This window comes from Pelophylax lessonae (assembly GCF_965119305.1).
Source record: "Pelophylax lessonae genome assembly, chromosome: 1".
In the NCBI taxonomy this organism is placed as follows: Eukaryota; Metazoa; Chordata; class Amphibia; order Anura; family Ranidae; genus Pelophylax; species Pelophylax lessonae.
The window spans coordinates 557,366,773-557,391,095 of NC_138768.1; the positions used below are offsets into that span (position 1 = coordinate 557,366,773).

The 24,323-nt window shown below is 40.4% G+C and overlaps 1 protein-coding gene across 1 annotated transcript in view; it reads left to right on the top strand.

Annotated features, from left to right (window-relative positions):
* The window catches only part of LOC309544813 (uncharacterized protein), a 39,810-nt gene extending 15,732 nt beyond the window's left edge, over positions 1-24,078 (top strand). Inside the window, exons 5-9 of the mRNA XM_082243792.1 lie at positions 606-3,206; positions 5,468-5,642; positions 13,546-13,705; positions 15,513-15,642; positions 23,588-24,078. Of these exons, the coding sequence (XP_082099918.1) occupies positions 606-3,206; positions 5,468-5,642; positions 13,546-13,705; positions 15,513-15,642; positions 23,588-23,760 (3,239 nt within the window). The 3' untranslated portion in view covers positions 23,761-24,078. The remainder of the gene's footprint in view (positions 1-605; positions 3,207-5,467; positions 5,643-13,545; positions 13,706-15,512; positions 15,643-23,587) is intronic.
* The last annotated feature ends 245 nt before the right edge of the window (positions 24,079-24,323 follow it).

Sequence of the window (24,323 nt, forward strand, 5' to 3'; positions counted from 1 at the left end):
TCACTAGTGTCCTCATTGGAACATTTTCCTCCTATTACTTTTCTGGGGACAATCCAAAATTTGGTGTATTTTTTTTTTTTTTTTTTTTTTATTTTTTTACTTTCCATGATCATGGTAAACAGGACAAATTGAGAGGGGGGAATCCCTATAATGGGGACACAGATGGCAGTAAAAACTGACAAGCTTCTAATCCCTCTCCACTCTATCCAAAACTAAAAAAAGTTTTAGTTCTACTTTAGTAAAAAACACTTTAAGGAAGTATCCTTAGTATAACTTAGGCCCTGTTCACCCCTTAGCATTTTTCAGGTCTTAAAACGCTTATCTATGAAGTTCCAAAATGCCCAACAAGCAAAACCCCATTCATTTTAATGGCCCTGTTCACATATGAGCGATTTGTCGCCTGCATGAGTTTCTTTTTTGGCAGATTACAAGCGTTTTTGGTCAGATGTCAATGCCTACCTGCAAAAATGCCTGAAAACAATACGCTCAGGTGTGAATGGAGCCTTTTCACTGTTTGCAAAGTAAACACATGTAACCTGTTTTTAAATTACCAATAGGTAACAATAGTTTGAGTCTTTTTATAACTGTCTTTTTTTTCCCTCCAGATTATTACAAGAACAATTCTTATGAATCTGACGAAATCCCAGAGATGAGTAGTATTACTCTCCTCCTTGAATCGGCCTATGAAGTGGCTCCGTGTAGCAGCACCAAAATCTCTCCTTTCATATCTGCCCCCAAAACTGGAAGCACAGAAAAGGGTGCTGATTATGCTCTATTATCAAGTCAATTAGAACTGCTAGGCATTGATTCAAAGGCTAGATCAGAAAAACATGAACATAAATTTGCTGGTATGGAAAGTTCTGAGTTGCAGCTCAATGACAAAATAACCAGTAGTGACTTAAAGGAAAATAATGCTGAATCCAAATATGCTATTTTGACCATGCAAAATTGGCAATGTAAAAAAAACTGTTCTAATCACTTATATCCAAATATTGCTGTTGAAAATTATTTAGCAAATGTTGCTGATTCCAAGAAGGCAAATACTGGGGAAAGTAACTCTGGAAACCAAGCAGAAGAAATAATAATTCAAAGTTTAAACTCCAGCTCTCAGGAAAACTTGGCAGTGAATAGAATTGAAAAGACCTATGCCAATTCACTGTTGAACCATTCAAGAAGGTTACCAGAATCACCGTTTATATTGGAAGGATGGGAAGGATTAGATGTGACTTCTCCAGATCATGTTTACACTTACAGCATGGACCATAGTGAAAGTGACATGGAAGAGACTTTGGTGTTACCAAGAAGTGATGAAATGACTGAAGATGAAGGCTTAGTAGGCCAGGAAATTAGTTCAAGCAGCAAATATAGCAGCTGTTTTAGTTTCACAACTATTATGGAGAATTCTGCCACTAGTGAAAGAAGTTTGCATTCTGATGTCCCTTGCAAATCATTGCTTGATTCAAACCGTAATCAAGTGTGCAATCAAAATTTGGGGGCTATAGATGGAACAACAAATTCAAATTTATGTAGTGTGAATGTAGAGGATTCAGTGCCAGGAGCTGTTAACTCTTTGCAAGAAAGGGAAGACACGGATAATGAAGACTTAACAAGCACTTGTACCCAAACATTTTATTGCAAATCTCCAAGTCCAAATCCAAATTTACCAAGTCAAAATATGGTGTCTGATGGTCATGAAAGCGGAATGGCCAGAACTAAAGAGATACTGTGCACTTCACAATCTCCCACTTTACCTGTAGGTGACACTAATGCCTATGAAAGTTGCAGTCAAGATTTAAGAACTAGGTTAAAGAATTTATTACTTTCAGCTAAGGGCTGTGGATTAGACTTGGAACAACAGGTTAATCAGCCTTCACCTTTTACTCGTTTAAGGCACACAAGTGAATCCTCTTGTTCCAACACTGGTCCTATTATTAATGAAGCAAATCCACCTATTGGCCAAAACTTGAAAGAGGTAGGTTCAACATGCTTGAATACATCTGTAGACACACTGTTAGTTGAATCAGCTGATTCTAAAATTAAAGGAGAATTAGATTCCGAAATATGTGATTTAAAGAAAATGTTGTTGGCAACTAAGGTTATCCATCCTGTATCCCCCATCCCAAGTGAGGAACATAGTCCATGCTTCTTTACTGAACGTACAAGAAGCAGACTTCTGTCTTCCAAATCTCGCCACACGAATTCCTCTCTTTTTGAAGAATCTTTGGAAATGCCTCAAAGAGGCAGGAGACTAAGGAGCCCAGACCGAATGTCAGGGTCCCTGGTGCCATCATTTGAAGTTAAAAAGAGGTTCAGCAACACTGGCTCGTGTCAGAATGAACCCACTTTAGAGACATGTGTAGCACAGAATAATGGCTGCTTAGTTCAAGCACCTAAGGATTCCAGGGGCAATGCTTCTGAGTCTGAAACCACTGTCAGCATTAGCAATTTTCTCACAGATGACTTGTCATCTTCAGAAACGGAAGTAAAGTCTACTCTGCAAGTAAAGAAAACCTCTACTGACCCTTATATTGAAAGCAGGATATCTGAAAGTGTGTGGCTTACAGAGGATGGAAGCACTGAAAGTAGTGGGGAAGCTTACCATAAATTGACAGAGTTGGGCTCTGACAAGCTAGGTGGAGCTTTGTCTGCAGCTTCACAGACTGGGTCATTCTTTCACAGTACATTAATTGAAGAGACTGCTGTAAATTCGAAAGGTCCACGTTACAGCTTCAGTAGACTTTCTTGTGTACAAAAAGCTGATGAAACCGGGATAAAGTTGGCTACTATACCTGACTCTGTTATAGAGGAAGCACAGTTATCACCAGGTGGTCGTCCAGTGAATGTAGCTCATTTTGAACCAGTAGAGTATCTGTATATGGACAGTGAAAAAGGACATGCTCTTGTTGAAAGACACATACCATGCACTGATCAGTCTATTGGCAGCATCTCAGACACTTCAGATGATACCATTATATATGACTGGAGAAATCATAGCAGCTGCAAGCAAAAAATTAACAAGGACTCACCAGCATCTACTACTCCCAGCCGGGTAGCAGTGGGACTCTACAGACTGTCCAATGATGAAATAGCCAGACGTCTGAGACGACTTGGAGAGGATCCTGGAGAAGTTAACAGCAAGACAAGGAAGGTCTGCATCTTGCTATTAGACAAACGTTTAAAGGAACAAGCAACAAGTGGCCCAATAGGTGAGCGTGTGTTTTTATTCATTGATTTGTGGAAACCTAGAATATGTCGGCAACACAGTATTTAGGCATGCAGTAGTTCAGAGATTTAACCAAATGTGTTATTTTTGCCAAACCTATATCAATTTACAACCTAATATCAAATACTCCCTGGTTAATGGCCTTGTTCAAAGTGTGAAGCATCAAGCCATAGAACAGCCCTGACTTCTGTGTGGCGTTCTTGTAAATTGAAATCCAAAACCATGTTATCTTACTTTTAAGCTGCTACCTTTTGTAAACTACAGGTACTCCTGCTCCCATGTAATTTAGAAAAGAGAGAAGGATGCGTTTGTATCCCAAGTCAGAGTGCAGCCTAGACAAACAAAGCTGCACCTCTGTAGATCAAGTGAAGTGAGTGTAGCCACAATACAATAGAAAGTCTGTTACTGGCAGGATTGCTAGGTGAAAATAAGAAAATCTCTATCAAGTATATCAATCTATAAGCTGCAAAATATTTTTGGTGTGTGTGTGGGGTTCTGTTGTAGGTTAGATACCATCTAAATAAAGGGCACAAAAGCAATGAAGGCTTTGCAATTGCAATTGCAGCATGAACTTAAAGGGGAGCTCCAGCCCCCCCTCACCAAAAAATTAAGTCAGCAGCTACAAATAGTGTAGCTGCTGACTTTTACTCTTAGGACACTTATCTGTCCAGGGATCTCATTGTGTCCTCACCCAAGCCAATTCTTGAATCGTCTCTCGGGTGCTGGCGTCGCCATCTTGGGTAAGGGAAACTGGCAGTGGAAGGCCAAACTTTCGAACTCAGGAGGAACTCCGCAACAAACTCAGCATGAAGTGCGGTCACATCCAAGTTCCTCCCCCACAAGGTGCCAAATGTGGCACTGGAATGGAGGCAGACCAGCAGAGCTTTAAATCCTAACGCCCGTGTGTTGTTTTTTTTTTTTTTTTTTTGTCACTTTTTAAATATTTTTTTGGCCCAAGAGAATGTGGCACCAGAGGGGAGGCAGACAAGCAGAGCTTTAACCTCCCTAGTGGTATTCCTGAGTGTGGCTTGAGGTTAAATTTCAGTGCCAAAAGCGATAACCCCGAGCCACACTCGGGGTACCGCTAGGGAGATTGCTGGATCCTGTAAGAGAGGGTACTCACTTTGTCCCCAGGATCCAGCGATGTATCCCGGCAGTGTGCGGCGGCCGTATCTTCCTCCCGATGCACTGTGCCCCGGCTTCCGTCTCCTGCGACGTGACGCTCGCAGGGGGGTGGAACCGGTGGCAAATTCAAACAGTAAAACACACCAAACACACTGATACATTGCAAAGTAAAATAAATTCACATTAGTTTGCCCCCCAGTGCCCTTTCCTGCAGTTTTACTAATATATATACTTTAACTTATTTATAGTTATTATATTATAATATATGATTTTGTGTTTCAAACTTTATCATACCCGAGATGTTATAAAGAAGAACGCACAGTAAAAAAAAAAAAAAATCCTATGTAAATAGTTGGTTTGGGCTGCTCGTTCTTAAGAATTACATGCAAAATAATGGTACCGCTTTCAGCACCTAAAATCGGAAACAATGATACCGCCAGGGAGGTTAAAGCCTTTTAACTCCCAAGTTTTTTCTACACTGACAACTGCAGAACATTTTCTTTACATGTGCTAAACCAAATAGTGCCTACACACCATGCAAATCAGTTTGGCGCAGTTAAAGTCCCTGACCCTTTTTTTTTTTTTTTGTGGGTAATGCATCCCTTTGGAATAACTGGGCTTCCTACATGCATAACACAGACCGACAGAGTGGAGCTTTTAATCCTCCTACATAAGATGTACCAGTTTATTTGCAGCCCTGTCTCCTCTACAACCTTCAAAAGTACACAGATCAAAGAGTCATTTTCAGATTGCAGGAGCCCCAGGGATCTAATGTAATACAATGCACAATACATAGTTGAGTGTATTCTGAGACCTGAGTGAAAGGAGGACACCCCCCCCCCCCCCCCCATCTACACAGTCCCACTGGGAAAAATGCACATCCAACGCCGTTATTCACCTGCTGTGTGCTAGGGGAGAGCACGGTCATCTCTCAGAATTGCCCAGTGTCTGGGAAAACTGTGAAAAGTAAGTGCTGCAGATAGCAAAGGAAGGAGAGAGCAGACATGAAGCACTGAGTTCTGTAGATTGAGACAAGTACACCCTATAGAAGGATATTCTTTCCTGTTTTTGCTCTTCATTTCAGAGATTTACAACCACTTTATTTTTATTCTGTATTAGGTCTGTCCTTTGAATATAGTCCAGAGCTCTCTTTAGCCCTGCGCACATATGACATCCCAGACTGTAACAATGATGAGGCTGTGCTTTCTCGAGAGTTTGACCAACCGGACAAGACAAAAAAGTGGCGAGAAGGTGTTCTTAAATCTAGCTTTAACTACTTGCTGCTGGATCCCAGGTAAAGATTAGTTGTCGTGTTGTGTTTTTTTTATTTTTTTTTTTAACTTTTCAAGTTTCATTTAGAATAAAATTATGCACATTTGTGGCTAAAAGGTTATCAGGCAATTAAATTCACGGGACAGCAAAAAAGATTTTAAAGAACCAGGTTTTTTTTTTTCTTTCATATGTTCTGTGACATGTTTGGTTCCATTAAGAGCCTAATTTACTACTGGGGTAAATGAAGGATGCAAGCATTTGTTTTTAGTGGTAGCATTGGTTGAAATGATACCTCTGTTCAAGATATGTCTGTTGATATGTGTGGAGAGACCTTGAAGGTGTACTGGATGTCTGGGCAAAAAAAAAAACCACATGCAGTACATCTCTACAATACATGCACATTCTCCCAGGTTAATACCTTTAAAAATTGTGACTACAGAAAAATACCTATTGATCTGCCAGAACTGCGCTTGCGGCTCCTGAGTACTGTTGTGGGCTGACCATGCACAGAACTTTTGTTAACTGAGTAGTGTCAGCCCTGCCCAGTTGATTTGTGCTAAACTTCTCAAAGCATATTGTTGGACAAGCATAACAAGCATTTTTCCTTCCTTCACAAATTCTGACTGGATGTATTTTTTTTTTTTTTTTTTTTTTTTTTAATACAGAGATTTCCTATGATCATCCCACCATCTAGTGGCCATAATGCAGTACTTTATTTCTGATTATTTAGGTATTTAAAAAAAAAGTGTGTATATATTGCACTGTGGCCCTAGCCAGAGCGAATGATCAAAGGAAATCACTGTATTTTTTTGTTTTATATTTATAATTTTTTATTATGATTCAAGATAATTGGAAGGTCTATTTACACTCCTTGTGATAACGCAGGACGTGTGTCCAGGACACAAGAGCTGTGAATTTTTTACATCATTTAGACCCGGTCCACACTAGCGCGACTTGTCAGCCTGACAAGTTGCGTTCCCTTGCGGCCCATTGACCGCTACAGGACCCGTTCTAATAGGAGCGACAAAAGTCGCTCCGACTTAGAAAAAGGGTCCTGTACTACTTCGGGGCGACCTTCGGAGTGACTTGCATAGACTTCCATTATGTGAAGTCCATGCAAGTTGCTCCGAAGCCGTGGTGCATGGCAATGCACAAGTCGCCCCCGAAGTAGTACAGAGTCGTGTCGCCTTAGTGTGAACCGACTCTAACGGGTACTTTCTTGCTGTTTTTGAACAGCTATATAACAAAAACGCTTTCAGTAGTATACTTAAGACCCCGTTCACACTGGGGCGACTTGTCAGGTGACCTGGTCGCCTGACAAGTCGCGGTGGGTCACCTGCCATAGATTAGCACAGGACCCGTTCTAATAGCTCCGACTTAGAAAAAGGGTCCTGTACTACTTTGGGGCAACCTGGAGCGACCTGCATTGACTTCAATGATATGAAGTCCGCCCATGTCGCTCCGAGGTCGTGGTGCGCGCTGTGCACCGCGACTTCACAGGTCGCCCCTATGTGAACCGGCTCTTACAGATAAAAAGGTAGCAAATAAAAGATTCTCATTTTTGGGTTGACAAACTTGAACATATTTAGGAGGCATTCATTACAGCACACTTGTATTAACTTGTGTTTCTGTGTGTGAATTCTTAATCTTCAATTGTTTTAAAATATATCATTCAGTTTGGTTCAGAGCATGCAATTCAATTCCCCACGCATTCCCTGACACATTTACCAAAAACATCACCAGCAAATTTTTTTTGGAAGTACAGTTTTGACTGGGATAAGATTACATGATCTTTGGCTTGTTACAGCATTATACGTGGTGTTTCCTTTAGGTAGCATGGAAGACTTGAAGTAACCAAGGATCAGCAAGGCACATTCATTATGGTAATCCCAATATACAGTGCTTTGCGAAAGTATTCGGCCCCCTTGAACTTTTCGACCTTTTGCCACATTTCAGGCTTCAAACATAAAGATATAAAACTGTAATTTTTTGTGAAGAATCAACAACAAGTGGGACACAATCATGAAGTGGAACGAAATTTATTGGATATTTCAAGCTTTTTTTTTTTTTAACAAATAAAAAAAACTGGAAAAATTGGGCGTGCAAAATTATTCAGCCCCCTTAAGTTAATACTTTGTAGCGCCACCTTTTGCTGCGATTACAGCTGTAAGTCGCTTGGGGTATGTCTCTATCAGTTTTGCACATCGAGAGACTGAAATTTTTGCCCATTCCTCCTTGCAAAACAGCTTGAGCTCAGCGAGGTTGGATGGAGAGCATTTGTGAACAGCAGTTTTCTGTTCTTTCCACAGATTCTCGATTTGGATTCAGGTCTGGACTTTGACTTGGCCATTCTGCAACACCTGGATATGTTTGTGTGAACCATTCCATTGTAGATTTTGGCTTTATGTTTTGGATCATTGTCTTGTTGGAAGACAAATCTCCGTCCCAGTCTCAGGTCTTTTGCAGACTCCATCAGGTTTTCTTCCGGAATGGTCCTGTATTTGGCTCCATCCATCTTCCCATCAATTTTAACCATATTCCCTGTTCCTGCTGAAGAAAAGCAGGCCCAAACCATGATGCGACCACCACCATGTTTGACAGTGGGGATTGTGTGTTCAGGGTGATGAGCTGTGTTGCTTTTATGCCAACCATAACGTTTTGCATTGTTGCCAAAAAGTTGGATTTTGGTTTCATCTGACCAGAGCACCTTCTTCCACTTGTTTGGTGTGTCTCTCAGGTGGCTTGTGGAAAACTTTAAACAACACTTTTTATGGATATCTTTAAGAAATGGCTTTCTTCTTGCCACTCTTCCATAAAGGCCAGATTTGTGCAGTATACGACTGAGTGTTGTCCTATGGACAGAGTATCCCACATCAGCTGTAGATCTCTGCAGTTCATACAGAGTGATCATGGGCCTCTTGGCTGCATCTCTGATCAGTCTTCTCCTTGTATGAGCTGAAAGTTTAGAGGGACGGCCAGGTCTTCGTAGATTTGTAGTGGTCTGATACTTCCATTTCAATATTCTCGCTTGCACAGTGCTCCTTGGGATGTTTAAAGCTTGGGAAATCTTTTTGTATCTAAATCCGGCTTTAAACTTCTCCAAGACAGTATCTCGGACCTGCCTGGTGTGTTCCTTGTTCTTCATGATGCTCTCTGTGCTTTAAACGGACCTCTGAGACTATCACAGTGCAGGTGCATTTATACGGAGACTTGATTACACACAGGTGGATTCTATTTATCATCATTAGTCATTTAGGTCAACATTAGATCATTCAGAGATCCTCACTGAACTTCTGGAGAGAGTTTGCTGCACTGAAAGTAAAGGGGCTGAATAATTTGAAAAAGAAACCCCCAATTTATGACGGGATTATGGTAACCAATTACCTGGTAGCTATCTATATTATTCTACAAGGGGCTGAATAATTTTGCATGCCCAATTTTTCAGTTTATTTGTTAACAAAGTTTGAAATATCCAATAAATTTCGTTCCACTTCATGATTGTGTCCCACTTGTTGATTCTTCACAAAAAATTACAGTTTTATATCTTTGTTTGAAGCCTGAAATGTGGCAAAAGGTCGCAAAGTTTAAGGGGGCTGAATACTTTCGCAAGGCACTGTACATACACAGGCGGTCCCTAGGTTACAAACACGATAGGGACTGTAGATTTGTCCTTAATTCGAATTTGTAAGTCGGAACAGGTATATTTTTTAAGTGTAGCCCCAGCCAAAAGATAATTTTTACGTTTTTGTTTGGATAGCATAGGGAAGGGTTTACACCCCTGTACCATTTGTTTTGCTGTCTGTTCAGAAGATTTCACCTCACTTTCTGGAGTTTGACATTTTTGGGTTGTTGTGGAAACAAGGATTACTGATAAAGCTTCAGTGGAGACACCTTTTTCCCATGATAACTCTTACAGAAGTGAATTCCCCTTCCTAGGTGTCGACTTTTTTTTTTTTTTTTTTCTCAATTCCTGTTGTCTCCCTCCGTTTGTAAGTAGGAGTCATTTGTAAGTCGGATGTTTGTAACCTGGGGACTGCCTGTATATTCACAAACTTTTAATAGACCTAAGGCTTCTAAAACCCTAACACACTATGATAATTTCTATTTGATACACTTTAGGTATGCATCTATATACATAAAATAGACCATTGTGCACGTTAAAGGGACATCCACTAATGCATAAAAAAAAAAAAAGAAGAAATCAGTGCTACTGTAAAAAAAAAAAAAACCTCTTTAATTGGGTCTTTTTTTTTTTTTTTTTTTTTTATGCACCTTTGGAAATTATGTTCTGTAAAGTCTAAGGCTGTAGCAGGAAGTAAAAGGTAATCAAATTCTCCATTGGTTTCAAAGAATGCGCACACCGTATTTGGCAGTTTTTTGGGAAATCAACTGATCCAACTCATTGGAACTTATAATCCGAAAAGAAACTGCCTCCGTTAGGTTTTTATTGCCATCTGTGTACCTTTTTTCGTAAGATTTCTCCTCTCTGTTGTAACATGACATGATGTGTCAGGAAATGTTTCCAATAGGCCTTCAGACCCAAATCTTAATTAGTAGCGAATGGGGGAGGAGGGGGTAGTGGACGATTGGAATATCTAACAATGACTTTTATTGGTGTCCATGCTTGCTGTCTCAGTGACAACCTCCCCACTATTCCTTATAAGGATGTTACAGGGACATTGGCTTCCGCTGCTGTAAATCAAATTCTGTGACAAGGGGAAGGGGCAGGGCCAAGCCACCCTGTCTGTGTCAATAGACCCAGACAGAAGACGGCTTGAGAGCAAGCCCACCCAGAAGCCCCCATAGAAAGCGGGAAAGGTGAGTATTGACTGCCTTCTTTTATAGGTATGGCTTGCTTCAGTTACTTTTCTATAGGGACAGGATTGGGAGAGGGGTGTCTCCCTTTCCTTCAATCAGCTCTCACACAGTTTACAAGAGCTTTAACTGCAGCTCCCTGCCCCCTCCTCTGTGCTACTGACAGATCTATAAGGACGTTATCACAGTTGTGCTCTTAAGGTTTGTAGAGAAGAGAAGATGGCAGATAAACTAGTAAAACCTACAGTATCTCAAAAAGTGAGTCTACCCCTCACATTTTTGTAAATATTTTATTATATCTTTTCACGTGACAACACTGAAGAAATGACACTTTGCTACAATGTAAAGTAGTGAATGTACAGCTTGTAACAGTGTAAATTTGCTATCCCCTCAAAACAACTCAACACACAGCCATTAATGTCTAAACTGCTGGCAACAAAAGGGAGTACACCCCTAAGTTAAAATGTCCAAAGTGTCAATATTTTGTGTGGCCACCATTATTTTCCAGCACTGCCTTAACCCTCTTGGGCATGGCATTCACCAGAGCTTCACAGGTTGCCACTGGAGTCCTCTTCCACTCCTCCATGACGACCTCACGAAGCTGGTGAGTGTTAGACCTTGCACTCCTCCACCCTATGTTTTAAGGATGCCCCACAGATGCCTAATAGGGTTTAGGTCTGGAGACATGCTTGGCCAGTCCATCACCTTTACCCTCAGCTTCTTTACCAAGGCAGTGGTCGTCATTGAGGTGTGTTTGGGGTTGTTATTATGTTGGAATACTGCCCTACGGCCCAATCTCCAAAGGGAGGGGGTTATGCTCTGCTTCAGTATGTCGCAGTACATGTTGGCATTCATGGTTCCCCTAATGAACTGTAGCTCCCCAGTGGCGGCAGCACTCATGCAGTCCCAGACCATAACACTCCCACCACCATGCTTGATTGTAGGCAAGAAACACTTGTCTTTGAACTCCTCACCTGGTTGCCGCCACACACGCTTGACATCATCTGAACAAAATAAGTTTATCTTGGTCTCCTCAGACCACAGGACATGGTTCCAGTAATCCATGTCCTTAGTCTGCTTGTAAACTGTTTGCAGGCTTTCTTGTGCATCATCTTTAGAAGAGGCTTCCTTCTGGGACGACAGCCATGCAGACCAATTTTATGCAGTGTGCAGCGTATGGTCTGAGCACTGGCAGGCTGACCCCCTCACCCCTTCAACCTCTGCAGCAATGCTGGCAGCACTCGTACTTCTATATCCCAAAGACAACCTCCTAGATATGATGCTGAGCACGGGAATTCAACTTCTTTGGTCCACCATGGCGAGGCATGTTGTGAGTGGAACCTGTCCTGTTAAACCACTGTATGGTCTTGGCCACCGTGCTGCAGCTCAGTTTCAGGGTCTTGGCAATCTTCTTTTAGCCTAAGTCCTCTTTATGTAGAGCAACAATTCTTTTTTTCAGATCCTCAGAGTTCTTTGCCATGAGGTGCCATGTTGAACTTCCAGTGACCAGTATGAAAGAGTGAGAGCGATAACACCAAATTTAACACAACTGCATCCCACTTATACCTGAGACCTTGTAACACTAAGGAGTCGCATGACACCAGGGAGGGAAAATGGCTAATCGGGTCCAATTTGGACATTTTCAGTTAGGGGTGTACTCACTTTTGTTGCCAGCGGTTTAGACATTATTGGCTGTGTGTTATTTTGAGGGGACAACAAATTTACACTGTTATACAAGCTGTACGCTCACTACTTTACATTGTAGCAAAATGTAATTTCTTCAGTGTTGTCACAGGAAAAGATATATTTGCAAAAATGTGAAGGGCGTACTCACTTTTGTGAGATACTGTATGTAGAAGGATGTGTTTTATCTTTGTGTATCATTTGTGGCTATGCACTTCACTGTGGGTATATGAGGGGGTTTACAACCACTGTAAAGAACACTGGAGAATGTTGATCCAGGAAATATCTGATTGGCTTTAGTGACCTTTCAGAATTTGTCTCCCTGTATGAGAAAAATTTGGCCATGCATTTTTGGTTTTTGCCTTTTTTCCATCTTTTTGGCAAAGCCTGATGGAAATTTTCCTTTTTACATTTTCAATGATTTGTAAACATTTTTATTTGGTTTTAACCAAAATAATTATACAGCTGAATCTGAAAGGTCAGCAACACTCATTTACTAATAGGGTGGTAATTGAGCCTATAACCTCAGAAAGGAGAGGAGAGGAGAGGGAGCTGGGCAGTATAGGCATGATATGTCATCTAGCCCAGTGTTTCTCAACTCTGGTCCTTGGGCACACTAACAGGCCATATTTTAAGTATTACCTTGGGGAGATGCAGACTAGAATGCTGTAATTACTGAGCAGCAAATCGTATCACCTGTGATGTATTTCAGTTTTCTTGCAAACCTGGCCTGTTAGTGTGCCCTGAGTTGAGAAACCTTGATCTAGCCTATATAAGGTCACTTAGGTAGGTGTGATGAGGTAGTTAGTATATGTGTACCTAGTTAAAATTCAGAAATAAAATTTAAAAAAGAAAATAGTACAACAAGAAGTAAGAAGAGGAGGTGGGTAGATGAGCGAGATTGGGAGGGAGTGATGCCAGGGGTTCCTGCCCTCCACAGCAGGCAACTTCTGAATGTCAAGTCTTCAGCAGGAAGTGACTGGTAAAAGCTCTGGATCCATGGACTCCACATTCTGAGGAGTCTGTCGTGGGCGTATGTAAGCATACAAGTCAATTTTTCATCCTTTGAATGAATTGTTTCACCTCTATGCATTTCAAATTGTACAAAATTGGCTAGTTTATATTGGGCATTTATATTGTAAGACATTTTCTGTGCACAAAATATCACTCCATGACCTTGCACTTCAAGAAAGTCAGCTGTAGTACACGAAAGTGAGATGCGGATTCTGCCTGCCTACTCCTAGGCCGCGCCCTCCTGATGTGTTCCACCTATTCTTTAAGCCTTGTGAGTGGGGTGAAACATGTCAGGGGGTGTGGCCTGGTCTCTTTCGGGTATTATGACTGATTTTCCTGGAGTGTGGTGTCTTATTTCTTTGGAACATTTTACCAATATTGCAATTCTTCCATTGTTTTTCCTTTCTCTTTAGGGTGACCAGAAACCTTCCATCTCGCTGTCGTACCTTATCTATGTCTGAGTGCTTCTGCATTTTTGTCCAAGCAGTGTTTTATGTGGGCAAAGGAAAGAGAGCCCGTCCATATTGTCATCTGTATGAGTCTTTGGCCCACTATAAGGGTAGCAACAAACAGGTACTGGGAGTTTTTTCTGCCATATTTATCTTGTATATTACCTTTAAACAATAACTAAAGAAAATGTTTTAGGAGCATAGAAAATCGTATATATAGTGTACTATATCCATTAATGGTATACATCATGAAGTGGGATAAAAAGACGAACATTTTTTAATGCAGACACAAGCAGTAAGGATAAAAATATTTAGACAGCAGAACTGAAATCTTTTCCATGCAATCCTTTCACACTAGTTATTTTTGATGTACAATGCTTTCTTGCGTTGCTTACAAGGTGAAATGGAAGCGATTCAATACCCAAAATAGCCACCACCTAGAGTCAATTTGACCTATGGTGCCTGGCTATAATCCCATTGTACAACCCTTTCTGTTTATGCCATGCTTGCTGTGCCATGCTTTTGTGTCCTCTAAAAAAATATCAGCTGCAGGTCAGGGCATGACATTTTTACCTCTAGTGTGTGGACATGTGCACCTGCTCTTTAATTGACCTCTAGTGGTGTGGGCATGCAAGCTTTCCTCTTATTTATTAGCATGGACTGTCTTTATGTCATGGGCAGGAAGTTCGTAAAAGTCAACTTTGCTTTCTTCCTAGTTATCCACTCACTCCAGTGAAAATGTGTCCACCCATGGGCCTTGTTTAGATAATGCTTGGATTGCCAGAACCTTTAGGTAAGGTAATAAGGATTATGGGCTAGCGCTGAGGATTACAATTATTCTGATACCACTGTATAGTGGGCTGCTGCTGGTATAAAAGGTGGTGAGCCTTTATAAAGTGTATGGTGCAAAAGTATACCTGCGCTGCTAACAAAGCAAACTCCTAAATAGATCTCAATAAATATAGTGTATAAATAATCTGTGTAAAGTGCTAGTGCTCAACTTGAAATACACATTTCTATATCATAAATCACAATCAATATATATCAATCAATATAAAAATTCAATAAATACAAATTTTATACATGTGAAAATAATAAATGTGAATAAAGTCTTTCAATAAAAGACGTGCTTAAATAGTGACAGTCTTATTGCAAAACATGAGTCCAAAGTGCTGCGTGCTCGTAAAATAAGTGCCGGTGCTCTCTCTACACGGGTAGGTGCTCCCCTCCTGGACCCCTACTCACCAGAAGCCAATTAATACACCGCTTTCAGAATATCCTTAAATAGGACAAGCCTTCTTGGACCATCAACAGGATATTCTGAAAGCGGTGTATTATTTGGCTTCTGGTGAGTAGGGGTCCAGGAGGGGAGCACCTACCCGTGTAGAGAGAGCACCGGCACTTATTTTACGAGCACGCAGCACTTTGGACACATGTTTTGCAATAAGACTGTCACTATTTAAGCACGTCTTTTATTGAAAGACTTTATTCACATTTATTATTCTCACATGTATAAAATTTGTATTTATTGAATTTTTATATTGATTGATATATATTGATTGTGATTTATGATATAGAAATGTGTATTTCAAGTTGAGCACTAGCACTTTACACAGATTATTTATACACTATATTTATTGAGATCTATTTATGAGTTTGCTTTGTTAGCAGCGCAGGTATACTTTAGGTAAGGTGCCCATTGGCTTGCTTATAAATCTGATACTCTGCACTGTTAGGTAATATTCACTCCCTCTGCATAAGTCCTGTAATAGATTTGTGTAGGCATAGAGCAGTAGTATGATCTGTAATGATGTAAAATACACCCGGAGCTGAGGTTTCAATGAACTGAAGCAAAGAACGGTTTTGCCAAAGCAATCAATAGTAAGATCCTTTTGTGTACATATAGTTAACTTGTTTTCTGTCAATTTCAGCCTTGTTCTAAAGTACAGCATATTGTAGACATCTGGAGAAGCGGTCAGGGTGTGCTGTCCCTTCATTGTTTTCAGAACACAATCCCTGTAGAGGCGTACACAAGAGAAGCCTGCATGGTGGATGCAATTGGTAAGACCACTAAAGCATGTTTGTACAGTGTTGCTAATCTTGGAGGTAGTTGTTTACTCTGCTGACATACTTTGGTTATGCTCCTTGGTATAAAACCCATGTGTTCCAGACAAGATTGTTTCCTCACCTTTGACACCTGAGGTAGCTCTTTATGGACTGGCCTGTCCCCTCAGCACAATTGTACTTGCCTTTTTACACTTTGGTAAAATTGTGTGATAATACAGTTTCAATATAGTTCACATCAATAACAAGGTTTTTGAGCCCAGGTGGTGTGGTGAGAACAAGGTTTCTTTAATAGAAAATTTGTACTTGCCTCATCTGCTTTCAAAATTAAACATCCCTAATGATGTGCCAAAGCAAAAAGATATTGTAGAGATATTTTGGCATTAAATGGGCAATGTACATTCTTATTGAAGAAATGGTTTATCCTTTATGCTTCCGGGCTACTTTCCACCATCCCACCTCTACCCCCTCCCTCTCTCACAATATCACAAATGACCTTTTTTTTTTTTTTTTTTTTTTTTTTTATTGTATTTATTTTATTATTTAAAACCTTACAGGACTCAAATATAAGAATCGGCAAAAGCATTTCATATAGTAGAAAAACAGCATATACATCTATGAAAGTTTTTTTACCCAAATATAAAAGTTGGGAGAGTACATTATTGCAAATATTAAAGGCAAGGCAAACATAAAAAAGGAAGGGGAACTAAAAAGGGATATAGGGATAAAGGAAACCACATGGAGCACGGGATGGAAAGGTGTGTGTGTATATATATATATATATATATATATATATATATATATATATATATATATATATATATATATATATATATATATATATATATATATATATATATATATATATATATATATATATTGTGTGTGTGTGTGTGTGTGTGTGTATGTATATGTATATATATATATATATGTGTGTGTATGTATATGTATATATAAACAAATTGGATTTCGCTAATAGAAATTATGTCTACCTAAGGTTCAGAGAAAACTGCTTCAGGACCGTAAGTAGATTTATCCCAAACCTCCCAAATCTTATTAAACCTAGATAATGAGTAATTGGTTAATGCAGTTATGTTCCATTCTGCATATGTCTGCTATAGTGGATATCAGTTGAGAATATGTTGGGGGGGGGGGGGTGGAGGTAGACAGCCAACGTCATGGAATGACACGTTTAGCTGCTAATAAAACAAATGCCATAAATTTCCTGGAAGGCTTGGAGATGCCTGGAAAAGGGAGACCCAATAGATAATGTATAGGATTTTAGGGAATAGAAATATTTAAGAGACTGTGCAAGATAATTTGGACATAGACCCAAAAAGGCTTAATGCTGGGAAAGGCCCAAAAAATGTGAGACAGTGTCAACATCAGTGCCACATCTCCAGCAGCTCTGGGATACCTCTGGGTTACGAGCATGTAAAATGTCTGGGGTCCTATACCAGAAGAGGAGAATTTTGAAAGCCGTGTCTCTCTGCACCACACGGCGTGTTACCCTAGAAGCGGAGTCCCAGATTTTTCCCCAATCTGCTAGCGAGATAGACTGTTGAAGTATATGGGACCATGTTAGAATGAGTGGATTCAGTTAAGGGGGTAGCCTCATGGAGAATTTTATAGATGGGAAGATATTAAATGAGGCTCGTATGGACCCCTGGCACAAAATAATTCAAAACCGATTGGTTTGTCTAAGGATAAAGTATAGGATTTGGAGGTGAAAGTGTTTAATCCATAAGTATGAGTAAAAGTGATTTCGGAATTTGATGCTTAGATTGTATGTCTGCAAAGGACAAAGATTTTCGGCTCAATGGATGGGCAACATGATGGAGTTGGAAACCCCTGCCTGAGTCCATGGGAGCATACGGCTGTAGGATAAGCCTTTAGGAATATCTGGATTAAATAACACATTCAAAAGTAGAGGGCATTCAAAAGTAAAAGAGAGGGAGTACTTTCCAGAACAACGCTCCCAGATCATTAGGGTGAATAACTTAGGGGCTAAACATAGGCTTCTCAGTTGAGGTATGTGTTTATCAGAGGATGGCCATAACAGAGAACACAGATGTACAGGGGATGTAATCCCCATTTCAATTTCAGACCACCTTTTCGGAGCGTATCTAGATGTCAAAGAAATGACAGCCCGTAAATGTGTGGCGTAGTAATATTTCAATAGATCTGTAGCCCCCAATCCCCCCTTCGTTCGCAGAGCCTGGACTACTGATCCCGCTATCCGATGGGAATCGTTGTTCCATATAAAAGCAAGAAAGCTTCTCTGAATTGTTTTCAATTGGGATAGTGGAATCGAAATAGGAAGAGTCTCGAACAAGTACAACAGCTTCAGGAGTTTAGACATTTTGAGAATGTTAATGCTTCCTAAAAGGGAGAGAGGGAGGGCAGTCCAGTGTTTTTAATAGGCGATTAATTTCTTTGAATAAGGAGAGAGGTTTGCCTGATAAAGGGTAGAAAAAGAGGGAGTCAGATGTACACCTAAGTACTTAAGTGTGTTGGAGCACCAATGAAAGTTGAAATTTTGCTGGAGAGAGGGGAGGAGAGTCAGGGGGGTATTAATAAGGAGGGCTTCTGTCTTAGTGGGATTGACCTTGAAGCCTGATAGAGAGCCAAAAGTTGATAAAGTCTTATGTAAGAATGGTACAGATGTGAGGGGATGGGTCCATCTCAATAAGATGACATCAGCAAAAAGGGATAATTTATACTCTTGTTGTCGCAAAGATACCCCTCAGATGTCAGGATGAGAGCCAATAACAGCAGAGAGCGATTCTAAATTGAGAATAAAAAGTAAAGGTGACAGGGGACAACCTTGCCTGGTGCCATTACTCAAGGCGAACCGTTGCGACAAGTAAGAGGCAAGCTGCACTTGGGAGGTGGGGTTGCAATATAACACTTGTAAGGCATGTATAAAGGGACCAGAAAAGCCATAGTGGGAAAGGACTGCAAACCTAAAGGGCCAATTTAAACGATCAAAGGCTTTTTGACCATCTAGGCTTAGAACTATGGCAGAACGTTTATTTTTGGGCAAAAGAGCAATAGGATCAATAGTGTGTCTTGTATTGTCTCCAGCCTGCCTAGTAGAAACAAAACCAACCTGATCCCTGTGGATGAGGGAGGGGAGTAAATGTGAGTTTATTTGCCAGGATTTTTGTAAATCTTTTGTAATTCCAAATTAGTGCAATAGGGCGATAATTGTCAGTGGTCGATGGGTCCTTGCCCGATTTCGGGATGACTGTGATAAAAGCATGTAGAAATTTGGGATGAGGAACATTGCCTTTCATCGGAGAGGTAAAGAGGCTTAACTTATGTGGAGAAAGACTAGGGAGAAAGGTTTTAGAATAAGGTAGGCTGTCGGGACCCGGGAATTTGTGCAATGGCAGGTGTTGGATAACCTCTGCTATTTCTTCAGCTGTAATAGGCAAATTACGTTTAGAACGATTGGCTGAGGATAATTTAGGTCATTTTAGAGATTCAAAGAAGTTGTCGAATTTCTCCTGTAAAAAATGGGAAAGTGAATCAGAGCTTAGACAATTGTAAAGTTTTTTATGATAAAAATCACCAAAAACTTTGGACATGGTACTGGGACAATAGGTAGGAGTGCCATTTGGTTGATGTAAGAAGTCAGGTATGGAAGGGAAGGACAAGGTTTAGGCCTACAGACTAGCATTTTATGGGGTTTGTTGGCATATTCATAAAACTTCTGTCTAGCCCATAGCAAGGATTTCGAGATCTTGGCCATATCCAACAACTTGATACGGTTGCATAGAGATACAACAGCACGTAGACGTTTTACACTGGGGGGGAAAAGGAGTAGATGCATCTCCGGCATGCGCAGTTGGGTAAGAAGTGTTGATCTTTGGAGATTAATATCACTTTTAATAAGCGAACCAACGGAGATACATTCACCCCTTTAAAAAAGGGCTGCCGCCGCCATTCTTGCTAAGGGTAGCTGGCAATGAAGCCTTTCAGCTTCAAGGCCGGTTCCCTACTGCGCATGAGCGAAGCGGGCTGCGCATTTTCATAGGCTCGGTGGCAGGGGAAGAAGGAGGACAGACCCTCCGATGGACGGCGCCGCTGCCCTGTCTCCCCGAGGTGGGGAAGGGTACCTGTCAAAAACAGGTACCTGTCCCCCCCCCCCCCTCCCCCTAAAGGTGCCACCGGAGGGGGGCATGAAGCAAATGAGCAGAAGTTACACTTTTGGGTGGGACTCCGCTTTAAGTTGAAAAAACGTAAACAAAAACCAGTGGGAATCAGTGAAAGAGATTCATTAAGACGCCAATGAGAAGTTGTCACATGAAAAGATGTATAATAAAATATTTACAAAAATGAGCGGGTGTACTCACTTTTGTGAGATACTGTGTGTGTGTGTGTGTGTGTGTGTGTGTGTGTGTGTGTAAAGCATCAGAGGGATCTCATTGTTAAAAGGTATCAGTCAGGAGAAAGGTACAAAATAATTTCCTAGGTATTCGATATACCATGGAACACAGTGAAGACAGTCCTCATCAAGTGAAGAAAATATGGCACAACAGTGACATTACCAAGAACTGGACGTTCCTCCAAAATTAATGAAAAGACTAGAAGCAACATTAAAGGAGCTGCAGGAATATCTGGCAAGTACTGGCTGTGTGGTACATGCCACACAATCTCCCCTATCCTTCATATGTCTGGGCTATGGGGTAGAGTGGCAAGACGGAAGCCTTTTGTTATGAAGAAAAACATCCAAGCCTGGCTTCATTTTGCAAAAAACACATCTGAAGTCTCCCAAAAGCATGTGGAAAAATGTGGTATGGTCTTATGAAACCAAGGTTGAACTTTTTGGCCATAATTCCAAAAGATATGTTTGGCGCAAAAACAACACCGCACATCACCAAAAGAACACAATACCCACAATGAAGCATGGTGGAGGCAGCATCATGTATTGGGGCTGTTTTTCTTCAGCTGGACCAAAGGACTTAGTCAAGGTAGAGGGAATTATGAACACTTCAAAATACCAGTCAATATTGGCACAAAACCTTCAGGCTTCTGCTAGAAAGCTGAACATGAAGTGAAACTTTCTTTCAGCATGACAACGACCCAAAGCATACATCCAAATCAACAAAGGAATGGCTTCAACAGAAGAAGATTCAAGTATTGGAATGTCCCACCCAGAACCCAGAGCTGAATCTGATTTGTGATCTGAAGAGAGCTGTGCACAGGAGATGCCTCTGCAATCTGACAGATTTGGAGTGTTTTTGCAAAGAAGAGTGGGCAAATATTGCCAAGTCAAGATGTGCCATGCTGATAGACTCATACCCAAATGACTGAGTGCTGTAATAAAATTAAAAGGTACTTCAACAAAGTATTAGGTTAAGGGTATGCACACTTATGCAACCATATTATTTTAGTTTTTTTTTTTTGTTCCTTCCACCTAAAAGATTTCAGTTTGTTGTTCAACAGTTGTACAGTTTATAGGTCACATTAAAGGTGGAAAAAGTTCTGAAAAGATTTATCTTTGTCTAATTTTTTTTACATCACAGAAACTTGACATTTTAACAGGGGTGTGCAGACTTTTTATATCCACTAGGGCAGTGTTTTTCAACCTTTTTTGTGCAAAGGCACACTTTTCATGAAAAAAATCACGAGGCACACCACCATTAGAAAATGTTAAAAAAATTAACTCTGTGCCTATATTGACTATATATAAAGTAATTCTCCTTGAGTAGGAATCAAACACAAAGAAATTATTTTATAATTACTTATGAATGCGTGGTGGTGGGGACAAGGTGCCTTCCAAGGGGGAGGCTGCGCAGAGAGCATGGGGTGGCAGCATACCCCCTTCTTCTGAATCATACCAGGCCACATCCCTTTTAACACTGCGAGGGTACCTTTCAAAATGAAGCCCCCCCCCCCCTCTTTGTAAGGCAACTTGTTCCCAGGTTGAGGAGACAAAGATGTAATCTCTACATCTTGCTCCCAGAAGGGATCATGTGACTCACGGGCATGTGCCGGGGGCCTATTAGAGTGGAAACCCCTTTATAGTAAAGGTGCCCCCAAATATCTGATCCCCAATAACCTCCAAAATTGAATTAACACACACATATCATGAAAATGTTTTACTAAAAATTCCATAAATAAAAAACAATGTCTCCTGCTGTACAGTAAATTCATCATCAATTTCCAACATCAGGGCAGGCAACAATGTAGAGCCATCCTCAATCCTGAAGACCCAGCACCACACCACAATGTCCTCCTACCTGATAATGTTGCCCAGGCTGCCTGTCACCACCATGACGTGCTGTCTGACGCCTTCTTCTTCAGGTTCTGTGACAGTGAGTCCCACGCTGCGCACCTGCAGACAGTGCAGTGCGTGCTGAAAGTGGGTGGAGGCGGAGCCAAATTGTAAAAGGCGGGGACTGGGAGGCGGCAGGGCAGCGGCCTGGAGGAGAAGAGGCTCAGAAGGGGTGACGTCACTGGTTGCTAGATGCTAAGCGGCCTCTAGCCTAGCAACCAGTGCTCCCTGCAGAGAGAGAGCGCCGCAGCCACAGGACAGAGGCAGAGAGAGCAGCGTCGCAGCCACAGGACACGAGCGGATGATAGATGGTCAGTAAGGCGGTTCTGCGAACTGCCAAAGCTTCGAATGAAATTGGAATTTTTCCCACGGCACACCAGGCAATATCTCACGACACACTAGTGTGCCGCGGCACAGTGGTTGAAAAACACTGCACTAGGGGATTGTAGACTTTTTTTTTATCCACTATGTGTGTGTGTGTATATGGATGTTTATATATATATATATATATATATATATATATATATATATATATATATATATATATATAATAAATTCCTTTTTAGAAAAATGAAGAAATAAATTTGACAAAGTACAACTTCAAAAAACTTGCCATACCTCTTACTTAAGACCTTAGATTGTATACTTTCCAAAACGGGTCATTTAGAGGGTATTTGTACTGTCCAGGCATTTTTGGGCCTCAAGAAGAAATGAGATCGTCAGTACATTAGGATTGATCAATTTTCAGATATGTCCCATAGTTTGTGGACTCTAACTTTTATACAGACTAATCTACATTGATTTGGGTTATTTTCATCAAAGAAATTCAGCACTTTGAACTAAATTTATGAAGAAAGAATATTTATTTGCAAAATATAACAGAAACAAATAAAACTAATTTTTTCTAAATTGTCAGTCTTTTTTCTTTTATTTAGCAAAAATTAAAAAACCGTGGTGATTAAATACCACCAACAGAAAGCTCTAGTTGTGTTGTTGTGTCATTTGGGTGCAGTGTTGCATGATCGCGCAGTTGTCATTCAAAGTGCAACAGTGCTGAAAGCTGAAAATATTGGCCTGGGCCGAGAGAGGTAAAAGTGCCCGTATTGAAATTGAAGTGGTTAAAAAAAAAAGAAATACTGTTAAAATATGTATTTCTGACGCCAAGCACCTATTGCTCTGTGTCTCCTCCAAATCTTCAAATTCTTTTTTTTTTTTTTTTTTTTTATCTATGTATTTGATTTTTTATTTGATTTTTTTTTTTTTTTTTTGCAGCAGTGATCTGACTTCCTGAGAGGGGATGTTTACATTTGTTCTCCGTGGCCCCGTTGTATGTAGAGATGCAGAAATCTCGCTTGCTGCCAAAATTGACAATTGACTGTGGTTAATAGGATTTGTAGTGTGGAAAGAGCAGTGCACATGACTGGAACTACCGTGCACTGCTAGTTCGAAACAAACAGAAGTGTAGGGGGAAAAGGAAAGGTTTTGGAGCTCACACAAGATGTTACAAGGAGGCAGAAAAACACAGTAAAACCAATTCATGACAAATAGATGACGGTCATTAAGTAGTGGATGTGTATGGATTATTTTTGGAGAATGGTATAGTTTTTAGTGTCACTTTAAATGGCGTAATCTTTATGATTTTTGTATTTATTTTAGGTTTAAAAATGTTGACCAACCAAAAAAAGGGAGTCTATTATGGACAAGCACAGAACTGGACACTTACCCGCCGACGGCGTCTGGGAGTGCACATGCTTCACAGAGCTATGCAAATCTTCCTGGCTGAAGGGGAGCGTCAGCTTCGACCTCCAGATATACGTTCTGGGTCATGATGGCAATGTTTCAGATTATGGATACTTGATTTTGCACTTTCATTGGTTGACTTCTGAAATCATGTGGGAATCGTATAATATATAAATATGTAAAATTATTTTTTTTAAAGAAAATACTGCATCATAAAAAGTTAGGGGCGAGTCTACAGTGACTAGGGTTTTACTGCTTTGATCATTGAACTGCTATGAAAACTCGTGTGAAAGACTGTTGGAACTGCACACTAAAAGTTGACTTTGTAACATGTCTTAAATGTTCTTCTAGTAATGAATTTTGTCATTGTCACCATGACATATTGGATGTAATTTTTATGACGCTTAGGATCAGGAGCATCTTTTTTACTATTTATGATCATGTTTTGCTAACCTTTTTGTATTTATTTTGTCCGCCGTTCACAGGAATTGCTTATTGCTTCCTAAATGAGCAAAAAGGCATTAAATCATGGATTAAAAACAAAATGTACAATACAATCATGGAGTTTGATCTAGATTTGAATACAAACCTGTCTTATGAAAGTAATTGTTTCTCATCATTTCTCGTCTTTTTTTAATGTGGATTATGTAAA